The sequence below is a fragment of the Salvelinus namaycush genome, chromosome 23 (assembly GCF_016432855.1).
Source record: "Salvelinus namaycush isolate Seneca chromosome 23, SaNama_1.0, whole genome shotgun sequence".
Taxonomy (NCBI): domain Eukaryota; kingdom Metazoa; phylum Chordata; class Actinopteri; order Salmoniformes; family Salmonidae; genus Salvelinus; species Salvelinus namaycush.
Genome location: NC_052329.1, coordinates 42,962,384 through 42,975,434, shown reverse-complemented (window position 1 = coordinate 42,975,434; position 13,051 = coordinate 42,962,384). Strand labels below are relative to the sequence as shown.

The window sequence follows — 13,051 nt, the reverse complement described above, 5'->3', positions numbered from 1 at the left end:
AAAACAAGCTAATAATGGTCCTTTGAGTATATCAAAAAAAGTTTTGTATACTTCCACTGGTATGCCATCCAGCCCTGGAGTTTTCCCATCCTTAAAGGCCCCAATTGCATCAAGCAGTTCCTCCTCTGTAATTTGGCCTTCACATGAGTCTTTCTGTACAGATGTTAATTTTACATTATTAATAGGAAAAAAAATCCATACAATTAGTTTCAGTTAGTGGAGATGGAGGAGCCTGAAACGAAAACATATTCTTAAAGTACTTTACTTCCTCTTTCAAAATATCATTTGGTGAATCATGCGTGACTCCATCATTTGTAACAAGTTTTAATACATTTTTTTTGGTAGCATTTCTATATTGAAGATTGAAAAAGAATTTGGTGCATTTTTCCCCATATTCCATCCAGTTCGCTTTATTTTTATAATGTATTACACTGGATCTTTCTTGAATAAGTTCCTCCATTTCTTTTTGTTTTTCCTCTAACTTATTCTGTGCCTCTATGGTACTGTTTTTATTGCTATCTAACTGTACTGTTAGTCCTTCAATTTCCTTTGTTAATATGGACTCTTTTGATCTAAATTGCTTTTGTTTTATAGATGAGTACTGAATTGCATGGCCTCTAAAGGCACACTTAAAAGTGTCCCATACAATAAGGGGATCTGCTGTACCTATGTTATGTCTGAAAAAGTCAGTTATAAAATCTTCTGTCCTAGTTCTAAACAATTTATCATCTAGTAGACTTTGATTAAATTTCCAATATCCTCGCCCACGTGGAAATTCTGTAAGAGAAATATATATGCCAATTATGTGATGATCCGACCGCATTCTGTCCCCTATCAACACTTTTTTAACTTTTGGTGCCAGAGAGAATGGTATAAGAAAGTAGTCAAGACGACTAGCTTGATTCAGCCTCCGCCATGTATATCTCACTAAATCAGGGTATTTAAGTCTCCATATATCCACTAATTCCAATATATCCATGACATTCATGATTTCCTTAAGTGCCTGAGGGTGATAGTTTGTAGTGTGATTTCCTTTCCGGTCTATAGAGGTATTTAAGACCGTATTAAAATCTCCCACTATAATAATAGAGTCTAGTGTTGCTTGTAGAGTTGATAAATTCTTATATATATTTTCAAAGAAGCTTGGATCATCATTATTCGGACCATATAGGTTAACAAGCCATATTTGTTTATTGTCCAATAACATATTTAAAATAATCCATCTACCTTGAGGATCTGTTTGGACAATTTGCACATTTGGATCAAAATTATTGTTAATTAAAACCATCACCCCTTTTGAATTTCTTTGCCCATGGGAGAAATATATTTTGCCCCCCCAGTTCTTTTTCCACAAAACTTCATCTAAAACTGTTGAATGGGTTTCCTGTAAACAATAGATATTATAATCCTTCTCTTTTAGCCAGGTAAATACTGATCGTCTTTTCTTATTATCTGCTAAGCCATTACAATTGTAACTGGCTATACTTATTTCACCACTTACCATAATGAGACACACCTTTCATTCTTTTAATCAGAATATATTTTTGTAAACGTACTATTAAAAAGTAACATAATGATTGAGTGTCTATATAGTTGTACCATGATATTTGCATTTCTACTAAGTAAACCTCCAATTGGTCCCTACTATTCCACCCGCTAAAAGGCCTCATCTCGAGATGGCTTGTCATCCCAATGCCCGGTAGACCACCCTCGACCCCCTGTATCCCATAGCCCTGAACCGACTGGGATCCATTCTTTGAAAAGAGCATACAGTGCCATTTACCGAATTGAAGAAGATCAATTACCATATGCATTTCCATTGCCCTCACCTCGATTTGTATTATATATATCTGTGGATCATCCTCTATTGTCCCTAACATCTTTTACTTCTTCCTTCGCAACAGTTGTGGGATACACACATACACCCACACACACTCAGCCCTTACCCCCACACAACCATAAGCTCACTTTCTCAACAATTGCACCATCCCAGAGCCCAACTCAAGATGGGTCATGATTTACAAATGCACTTGCAGTTGCAGCTGCATGAGAAGGCCTGCAAGACCGCACAAAAAATTAGCAAAAATTGAGAGATTTATTTACCATTGTCATATCCTAGATAATGGAGGTCAAATGTACACCATATTCCTGAAACACCCACAATACGGCCACCCGTCATGATCATGTCCCCACGCATCTCCATGCAGTCCGACTTTGATTTTGTGCCGCCAGGGCCACAATAACCAACTATTATAACCAACATTATAACCAACATTCACCAACTACTTTGCAGACAGAGTTCAGTGTGTCAAATCGGAGGGCATGTTGTCCGGTCCTCTGGCAGTCTCTATGGGGGTACCACAGGGTTCAATTCTCGGGCCGACTCTTTTCTCTGTATATATCAATGATGTTGCTCTTGCTGCTGGCGATTCCCTGATCCACCTCTACGCAGACGACACCATTCTGTATACTTCTGGCCCTTCCTTGGACACTGTGCTATCTAACCTCCAAACGAGCTTCAATGCCATACAACACTCCTTCCGTGGCCTCCAAATGCTCTTAAACGCTAGTAAAACCAAATGCATGTTTTTCAACCGTTCGCTGCCTGCACCCGCCCGCCCGACTAGCATCACCACCCTGGACGGTTCCGACCTAGAATATGTGGACTATAAATACCTAGGTGTCTGGCTAGACTGTAAACTCTCCTTCCAGACTCATATTAAACATCTCCAATCAAAAATCAAATCAAGAATCGGCTTTCTATTTCGCAACAAAGCCTCCTTCACTCACGCCGCAAAACTTACCCTAGTAAAACTGACTATCCTACCGATCCTCGACTTCGGCGTTGTCATCTACAAAATAGCTTCCAATACTCTACTCAGCAAACTAGATGCAGTTTATCATAGTGCCATCCGTTTTGTTACTAAAACACCTTATACTACCCACCACTGCAACCTGTATGCTCTAGTCGGCTGGCCCTCGCTACATATTCGTCGCCAGACCCACTGGCTCCAGGTCATCTATAAGTCCATGCTAGGTAAAGCGCCGCCTTATCTCAGTTCACTGGTCACGATAACAACACCCACCCGTAGCACGCGCTCCAGCAGGTATATCTCACTGATCATCCCAAAAGCCAACACCTCATTTGGCCGCCTTTCCTTCCAGTTCTCTGCTGCCTGTGACTGGAACGAATTGCAAAAATCGCTGAAGTTGGAGACTTATTTCCCTCACCAACTTTAAACATCTGCTATCTGAGCAGCTAACCGATCGCTGCAGCTGTACATAGTCCATCTGTAAACAGCCCACCCAATTTACCTACCTCATCCCCTTACTGTTTTTATTTATTTACTTTTCTGCTCTTTTGCACACCAGTATCTCTACTTGCACATGATCTGATGATTTATCACTCCAGTGTTAATCTGCTAAATTGTAATTATTCGCTCCTATGGCCTATTTATTGCCTACCTCATGCCTTTTGCACACAATGTATATAGACTCGTTTTTTTCCTACTGTGTTATTGACTTGTTTATTGTTTACTCCATGTGTAACTCTGTGTTGTCTGTTCACACTGCTATGCTTTATCTTGGCCAGGTCGCAGTTGTAAATGAGAACTTGTTCTCAACTAGCCTACCTGGTTAAATAAAGGTGAAATAAATAAAAAATAAACATGTATTACCTTTGAACCCCCCAAGGTGAGCCCATAGATGTCATTACGAATTCATTTGATTCGTACCTTAATTTGTGTTGTATTATGAAGTTAATAACACTGTATATAAATTACCTTAGTATGAGAAAATGTAATCTCAATCCTGTTGGCCCAACTAATTGTTTAGGCGTCATAACATATAATACAGTGATAACCACATTTTAGCTACCTTCGATAAGTGGTAATCATACCAAAATATAATCCACAGACATGGACCTTAATAAAAATCAACATTATACTTTTACCTTTTTTATTTTATTTTATTTTACCTTTATTTAACTAGGCAAGTCAGTTAAAAACATATTCTTATTTTCACTGACCCTAGTGGGTTAACTGCCTTGTTCAGGGGCGGAAAGACAGAGTTTTACCTTGTCAGCTCGGGGATTGGATCTTGCAACCTTTCGGTTACTAGTCCAACACTCTAACCACTGGGCTACCTTCCGCCACAAAGTGGACAAATGTGGCCCTCTGGCCCATGGACTATTATGCCCACCCAAAAATATAATTCCTTTCTCACTACTAGATTTTATATCATATCCAGTATCCCTGCATATATTGACACAGAGCACTTTTGATACTGCTATTTATTATCGGAGGAATAGGAGGAGGTTGCTCATGGATGCTGATCTAGTAATTATTTTGCATTCCCCTTAACTCTTAACGATCAGCCCCTTTTAAAAAATTGTTTTGCCTAAAATGACATACCCAAATCTAACTGCCTGTAGCTCATTCCCTGAAGCAAGGATATGCATTTTCTTGGTACCATGTGAAAGGAAACACTTTGAAGTTTGTGTAAATGTGAAAGGAATGCAGGAGAATATAACACATTAGATCTGGTAAAAGATAATACAAAGAAAAAAACAATCGTTTTTTGTATTTTTTTTTGTACCATCATCTTTGAAATACAAGAGAAAGGCCATCATGTATTATTCCAGCCCAGTTACAATTTAGATATTGGCCACTAGATGGCAGCAGTGTATGTGCAAAGTTTTAGTCTGATCCAATGAACCATTGCATATTCTGTTCAAAATATTGTATCAAGACTGCCCAAATGTGCCTAATTTGTTTATTAATAACTGTTCATGTTCAAAACTGTACACTCTCCTCAAACAATAGCATGGTATTATTTCACTGTAATAGCTACTGTACATTGGACAGTGCAGTTTGATTAACAAGAATTTAAGCTTTCTGCCAATATCAGATATGTCTATGTCCTGGGAAATGTTCTTGTTACTTACAACCGCATGCTAATCGCATTAGCCTACGTTAGCTCAAGCGTCCCGCAGGGACACTATGTAGTACTGTGCGCTTCCCATAGTCTGTTCTGACTGTGAAGAGACCTCTGGTGGCATGTCTTGTGGGGTACACCAATCCTGAAGAAGATTTATTTTAAAGGATGTTGGGAGAGTAAGCTGATCCTAGATCTGTGCCTAAGGGCAGGGTTTGAATCATGGGTGGCCATACGTGTTATTTTGATGTTGAAGGTTCAGTCCACTATTTTTAGGGCACCTGACCCCAAAGAGTCAATGGGTGAACCTCAAAGGTTTTTCCTCGATTCCTTGCATCCTCTCTCCTCGCCTCCTTATCAAAATGTCAGAGGGGGGTGAGGTCTTCTACCTCAATGCTCTGTAGACGTCACTCTGACACTATGAAGTAGGCGAAGAGAGGTTGTGAGAAATCAAAGAGAAGTGATTCTGAACCTTGAGCAGAGCCATAATGAGGTGGCCTGGTTACACAACCACCATAGTTGAACCGTGCTGAAAAGAAAATATCGGAACCAGCACAGTTTGGTTCAGGTCGGCACATTGTGTGAAAAGGTAATTATGTACTGTATGACATCATTGATTATATTCATTGATTAGTATTGATAGTTTTTTGATAAAAAAAAAATATATATATTTGACCCCTTTTTTCACCCCAATTTCGCGGTATCCAATTGGTAGTAGTTACAGTCTTGTCTCATCGCTGCAACTCCCGTACGGACTCGGGAGAGGGGAAGGTCGAGAGCCATGCATCCTCCGAAACACAACCCAACCTAGCCGCACTGCCTCTTGACACAATGCACATCCAACCCGGAAGCCAGCCGCACCAATGTGTCGGAGGAAACACCGTACACCTGGCGACCTGGTCAGCGTGCACTGTGCCCGGCCCGCCACAGGAGTCGCTAGTGTGCGATGAGACAAGGATATCCCTGCCGGCCAAACCCTCCCTAACCCAGACGACGCTGGGCCAATTGTGCGTCGCCCCATGGACCTCCCAGCCGCGGCCGGCTGTGACAGAGCCTGGGCTCAAACCCAGAATCTCTGGTGGCACAGCTAGCACTGCGACCACTGCGCCACCCGGGAGGCCGGAGTATTGATAATGTTATTAGGACACACCGTAGCAAAACATTTTGCTTACAAAAAAACTGGTGTTTTGAAAAAGAATTTGTATTTCTTATTGGACAAGTCCAGGTACTCCCTTCCTATTTCAGTCCGTTTTCTTCCATTTGGTGCCTACTGAATACTACCCGGTTGACCTCTCCTCTCTTCCGCTTGTCTGGCGTCCTCCTCAGGTGGCAGGTTGAATGGTCACACGCGTCCAGAGCGGGAGCCGCGGCGACCGGAGCTGGCGGGCTACGAGAGCTCATCCACGCTGATGAGTTCTGAGCTGGAGACGACAAGCTTCTTCGACTCTGAAGATGATGATGCACCCAGTCGGTGAGCACCACACACAAACACTGATGAATCAACAAAATATGGCTTTTAATTATCTCAGTAAGGGGACTAAATATCCCCAAACTTGGCAAATCAACTACAGCCACGATAAATGAAAAAAATCATGTTGGGTTGTATTTTGAGTGGAACCTCCCTTTAACACGTAGAGATCACCTCAAGGTTGTTCATTGCTGCCAATGTTGGTTGCAATAGGCCCTGAAGGGTTAGAGCCAAGAGTAAGTGGTAGGGAGGGGATTGACTACTCATTCATTTATACTCACACTCACATACATGTACCCAAGACACAAAAAAATGTATCCTCTCACATGACAAAATGGACCACCTTGAGCATCCACTTGATGCTCTACACTCTACGTGATCGCTATCAATTCTTATTAAAGCTCCCACAAATCATATGCTCTCGAAAACCCACACTAAATACTGTTGCTTTTCTCTTTCAGCTCAATGGCCACATTTATGGTTGGCTCAAATGTATGGAATCACATGTGGCCTTTTAACCACTGGCAGATGAGTGTGCGTTGTGTGTCATGACACCGGAGTGAGTTATGTCACCTCTGTGATGTCATCACCCACAGGTTCAGTGGCTCCACGGAGCAGAGCACGTCGTCGAGGCTCGTGAGACGACATCGGCGGCGACGGCGGAAACCCAAAGCGCCACGGATGGAGAGGGTAAGACACACACACACACACACACACACACACACACACACACACACACACACACAGACACAGACACAGACCACACAGATGCCAGTTTGCTTTGTGTTCAGTGGTCCTTGTGCATGTCCTCACCTCTATCTCTTTCAGTCATTCCTCTACTCCCCCCTCTCTTTCTGTCCAGTCGTCCTCTTTCAGCAGCGTCACAGATTCCACCATGTCACTGAACATCATCACTGTCACTTTAGATATGGGTGAGTAGTACAGTCAGCCTATATCGGTGTCATGTATATAAGTTTACGTCTATATGATGTTTTATATATATTTAGTGTCTTATGCCTTGACCTAAAGATTCAGAGGCCGCACACTGGGCACAGGCGTCAGCGTAATGTCTAATTTTGATTTACATTTGGTTGAGCTGTCAACGACCACGAATTTAACCTGAAATCAACAACACATTTCACCAGGATTTAGGTTAAAAGTTGGGTGAAAAAAGAGACTAAATGCCCTTTCCACATTGTTTCAACGTCATCACATTGTTTCCAAGTCATTCAACCCCCGAAAAACAACGTTGATTCAACCAGTAGGTCAGAACTCCTTCTCCGAGAAGCTTTGTGAATACGAGACCAGAGGCCAGACTCCCTTTTTGAAGAGGGATTCATACCTCTCCTTCACTCTGTAGGGGAAGGTATCCTTTTTTTGTTCAACACTCTTTCTTTCTCTTGTCATTACTTATCCTTCCTCCTCTCCTCCTCCTCCCTCCACGCAGAGAAGTATAACTTCCTGGGCATCAGCATTGTGGGTCAGAGTAACGAGAAAGGAGATGGAGGAATCTACATCGGCTCTATCATGAAGGGAGGGGCGGTGGCCGCCGACGGACGCATCGAGCCTGGAGACATGCTGCTTCAGGTGTGTGTTAAGAGTGTGTATGTTTTAACAGTGGTGGGAAAAGTACCCAATTGTCGTACTTGAGTAAAAGAAAAGATACCTTAACAGAAAATGACTTAAGTAAAACTAAGTCACCCAGTAAAATACTACTTAAGTATCACAAGTAAATGTAATTGAACAAATATATTGAAGTATCAAAGTATAAATCATTTCAAAATCCTTATATTATGCAAACGAGACGGCTCAATGTTGTTGTTTTTAAAATTATGGACAGCCAGGGGAACACTCCAGCACACAGACATAATTTACAGACAGCCAGGGGTACACTCCAACACTCAGACATAATTTACAGACAGCCAGGGGAACACTCCAGCACACAGACATAATTTACAGACAGCCAGGGGAACACTCCAGCACTCAGACATAATTTACTGACAGCCAGGGGTACACTCCAGCACTCAGACATAATTTACAGACAGCCAGGGGAACACTCCAGCACTCAGACATAATTTACAGACAGCCAGGGGTACACTCCAACACTCAGACATAATTTACAGACAGCCAGGGGAACACTCCAACACTCAGACATAATTTACCGACAGCCAGGGGAACACTCCAACACTCATACATAATTTACAGACAGCCAGGGGAACACTCCAGCACTCAGACATAATTTACAGACAGCCAGGGGAACACTCCAGCACTCAGACATAATTTACCGACAGCCAGGGGTACACTCCAACACTCAGACATAATTTACAGACAGCCAGGGGTACACTCCAACACTCAGACATAATTTACAGACAGCCAGGGGAACACTCCAGCACTCAGACATAATTTACCGACAGCCAGGGGTACACTCCAACACTCAGACATAATTTACAGACAGCCAGGGGAACACTCCAACACTCAGACATAATTTACCGACAGCCAGGGGAACACTCCAACACTCAGACATAATTTACAGACAGCCAGGGGAACACTCCAGCACTCAGACATAATTTACAGACAGCCAGGGGAACACTCCAGCACTCAGACATAATTTACCGACAGCCAGGGGAACACTCCAACACTCAGACATAATTTACAGACAGCCAGGGGAACACTCCAGCACTCAGACATAATTTACAGACAGCCAGGGGAACACTCCAGCACTCAGACATAATTTACCGACAGCCAGGGGTACACTCCAACACTCAGACATAATTTACAGACAGCCAGGGGTACGTGTTTAGTGAGCATTTGTGTTTAGTGAGTCTGCCAGATCAGAGGCAGTAGGGATGACAAGGGATGTTCTCTTGATAAATGTGTGAATTGGACCATTTTCCTGTCCTGCTAAGCATTCAAAATGTAATTTTGGGTTTCAGGGAAAATGCATGGAGTAAAAAGTACATTGTTTTCTTTAGGAATGTAGTGAAGTACAAGTAAAAGTTAAAAAATAATAATAAAGTACAGATACCCCCAGAAACTACTTAAGTAGTGCTTTAAAGTATTTGTACTTAAGTACTTTATTCCACTGGTGTTTAAGTGACAAGATAGTGAGAATAAGAGGGATGGTTTGAGGTCTTTAATTGGACTTGGTTGGTAGGATTGCCTGCTTTCGTTCTCTCCCTTTTCTACATCCCCCATCTCTCATTCCATCTCTTCTCCAGGTGAATGACATTAACTTTGAGAACATGAGCAATGATGATGCAGTAAGAGTACTGAGGGAGATTGTGCATAAGCCAGGGTAAGGAGCAGTCTCTCACACACTGAAACCTACACGCTGATACGTACTGAGGATCACACAGTGATGATGCAGTAAGAGTACTGAGGGAGATTGTGCATAAGCCAGGGTAAGGAGCAGTCTCACACACTGAAACCTACACGCTGATACGTACTGAGGATCACACAGTGATGATGCAGTAAGAGTACTGAGGGAGATTGTGCATAAGCCAGGGTAAGGAGCAGTCTCTCACACACTGAAACCTACACGCTGATACGTACTGAGGATCACACAGTGATGATGCAGTAAGAGTACTGAGGGAGATTGTGCATAAGCCAGGGTAAGGTGCAGTCTCTCACACACACTGAAACCTACACACTGATACATACTATCGCACATTGCTTCTGGTATGTTTGTGTGTGTGTTATAAACAGTGTGTTAACTGAGTGTCTGCTGTGTGTAATTGTTGACAGTCCTATTACTCTGACTGTGGCTAAGTGCTGGGATCCTAACCCTCGAGGATGCTTCACACTACCGAGAAGTGAGTCCTCACACACAGCATCATGTAATTAGATTTAATGACTTTTTAAACACTTCCTCAGATGGATATATTTTCCTCTTGGGAAGATCAAATGTCACCTCTAATATTTGACATTTTTTCATTTGTTTTCATGGGGGGAAAATCGATGTAAATGTGTTTTAGCATTACTTACAGTCTTCAAGCTAGATCATGTCCCACAGAGACGATACACCCCTTTCTCTGTGTAGGTGAGCCGATCCGTCCCATAGACCCTGCTGCCTGGGTGTCCCACACTGCAGCAATGACAGGGGCGTACCCAGTGTACGGTATTAGTCCTTCTATGAGCACCATCAGCTCCTCCATCTCAAGCTCCATCCCTGAGACTGAGCGTAAGTCACCCCTCCCTTTCCCTCTCCACCCTCCCCAGCGGGCAAAAGTTGGCATGGGACAACCTAATGACAAAAGGTTGTGGTTGAAATGTGGTTGTGACGTCAGATAACCAGATTACAACCAGGTAAAAATGTAATTTTCACAACGACATCGACCCCTGGTGGGAAAAAAACACATTTTGGTCGTTTTTTGGTCGAAGCAACGTCAAGATTACAATCAGGCAAGATGTATTTTTCTGGTCTCTAAAAAGACATGTAGAAAAACGTGTCCTATTTCAGTCAGTATAACCTGACCGTGATGACATAACAAATCAAATAAATGCCTGCTGGGACGCTGCACGACCGCCACTTCTGCTTACCTCAGTTCCCGCTTGCTGCTGCTGCTGAATGAATGAAAGGCTCCCTTTTTGTTTCCCAGTGGACAAAACTGGTTGAAATAATGTTGTTAGGATGTCATTTCAACCAGTTTTGCTCAGTTTTGCCTGCTGGGTTGTTTCACTACTGCAGCTATCTGACTGTTGCTCTCTTTTCTTCTTTCCCTGCCAGGGTTTGATGACTTTCATCTATCCATTCACAGCGACATGGCAACAATTGCCAAAGCGATGGCCAATCTAGCGTCTGGCCTGGAAGTGCGAGACAGGATGTGGCTCAAGATCACAATCCCCTCCGCCTTCATAGGTATTCTTTCTCTCTTAACTCTGCTCTTTTCTGTCTGTATTGTCTCGCTTTCATAGGGACTCTTGTTAAGGTCTCGCTCACCCTCTCCATCTGTCTGTCTCCGTCCCAGGCTCGGATGTGGTGGACTGGCTCTACCATCACATGGAGGGCTTCACTGACCGCCGTGAGGCCAGGAAGTACGCCAGCAACCTGCTGAAGGCCGGCTACATCCGGCACACCGTCAACAAGATCACCTTCTCCGAGCAGTGTTACTACATCTTCGGAGACCTCTGTGGCAGTGAGTCTTGCTATCTCTTTCTCTTCCACAAGATGTCTTTCTTTATGACTCTTCACCTCTCCTTTACTCTTTCTTCTTTAACAACATATTTTTATGTTGAAGTTGAGAGTAATGTTTATCCCTTTTTACTCCTTCCGCCGGTCCTACTATCTCTCCTCTCCCTCGTCTTCTCCTCCACTCTCTCCCTTCCCCTCCTCCCATTTTCTTTCCTCCCATCTCTCTCAGATATGGCTAGCCTCTCCCTGGGAGACCACAATGGGTCGAGTGGGGCGTCCGACCAGGACACCCTCGCTCCCCTGCCCCATCCTGGGGCTGCCCCCTGGCCCCTGGCCTTCCCCTACCAGTACCCAATCCCACACCCCTACAACCCACACCCTCTGCACGAGCCACCCCGAAGCCAACCTGGAGGGGGGGGCAGTGCAGGCAGCCAGCACAGCGAAGGTGAGATGCTCCGAGACACACGCGGAAACTAACAGAGAAACACGCGCAGAACTGAAAGCCAAACAAAATGTCTGGACTGACATACACACATTAATACCCTGTGTAGTCTTTACACCTGTAACTCTCAACCTCTCTCCCTTTCTCTCTCCTTTGCAGGGAGTCGTAGCAGCGGGTCCAACCGCAGTGGCAGTAAGAAGGAAGCGGCTGCTGGGGGGGCAGGTGGTGGGGAGTCCAAGTCGACAGGAAGCGGCAGCGAATCAGAGCTGAGGAGGGAGAAGCCCCCCGGCGAGCGCTCAGTGGCGGTGCTCCTTAGCGAGCACAGCATGCGCAGCACACACAGCCCGAACAGCTTGGCCCAAAGTGTCCACAGCACCCACTCCCACAGAGGTAGCCTGGTGTACGGACCCCCCGGACTGCTGGCCCAGCCCCCGCCCTCCCTCCCCACCACGGCCCCCCCTGGGTCGCCCCCGGGCCGAGACCTAGCCTCTGTGCCGCCCGAACTCACCGCCTCGCGTCAATCGTTCCGCATGGCCATGGGCAACCCCAGCGAGTTCTTTGTCGATGTCATGTGATGTGTGCGTTAGGTGATCCAGAGGGCGGATCCTCACTGCAGGTGTTCAGAACTTCCTGGTACGGAGAGAAAGGAGGTGGAGGAGGAGGAAAGGATATAGAGGCTAAGAGAAAAAAACAGGTGGTGCTAAGAGGAACGTGGGTGTTACTGCATAGGTCTTCTTCAGTCTGTCGCCAGTCCTGTGGCACCTGTACTTTCGTCAGTGAAGAAAATCGGAGTGGATGCAGCTCTCTCTCCTTTGTCCCCATTAAATAGACAATTTTGTTAATGTTCTTTTCCACATCAGTTTGTGTGTGTGTATATGAGTGAGTCAATATGTGGTTGGAATTGAATGTTTTCTTTTTGTCATTTTCTCCCGTCCCACTCAACTGTTATTGAATCTCTGTGGACGCTCCATTGCAACCCCTCTTTAAAAATCAACACAGTCCATTCTAGATGGGAGGAGGCTCAGAGAGAGAGCGAGAGACTGTGGACATCCTATTAAATTACTATTTAAAAAAA

The 13,051-nt window shown here is 44.2% G+C and overlaps 2 protein-coding genes across 2 annotated transcripts in view; both read left to right on the top strand.

The window, feature by feature from the left end:
- Window positions 1–10,040, top strand: part of LOC120018701 (segment polarity protein dishevelled homolog DVL-3-like) — a 72,869-nt gene extending 62,829 nt beyond the window's left edge. Inside the window, exons 7-11 of the mRNA XM_038961903.1 lie at window positions 6,262–6,406; window positions 7,000–7,093; window positions 7,266–7,335; window positions 7,851–7,990; window positions 9,622–10,040. Of these exons, the coding sequence (XP_038817831.1) occupies window positions 6,262–6,406; window positions 7,000–7,093; window positions 7,266–7,335; window positions 7,851–7,990; window positions 9,622–9,702 (530 nt within the window). The 3' untranslated portion in view covers window positions 9,703–10,040. The remainder of the gene's footprint in view (window positions 1–6,261; window positions 6,407–6,999; window positions 7,094–7,265; window positions 7,336–7,850; window positions 7,991–9,621) is intronic.
- Window positions 9,869–12,949, top strand: LOC120018700 (segment polarity protein dishevelled homolog DVL-3-like). Its single transcript, XM_038961902.1, has 7 exons — window positions 9,869–9,873; window positions 9,998–10,215; window positions 10,443–10,583; window positions 11,130–11,261; window positions 11,371–11,538; window positions 11,764–11,979; window positions 12,136–12,949. Exons 1-7 carry the CDS (start codon window positions 9,869–9,871, stop codon window positions 12,549–12,551), a joined length of 1,296 nt encoding a protein of 431 aa, XP_038817830.1. The 3' UTR covers window positions 12,552–12,949.
- Window positions 12,950–13,051: the final 102 nt, after the last annotated feature.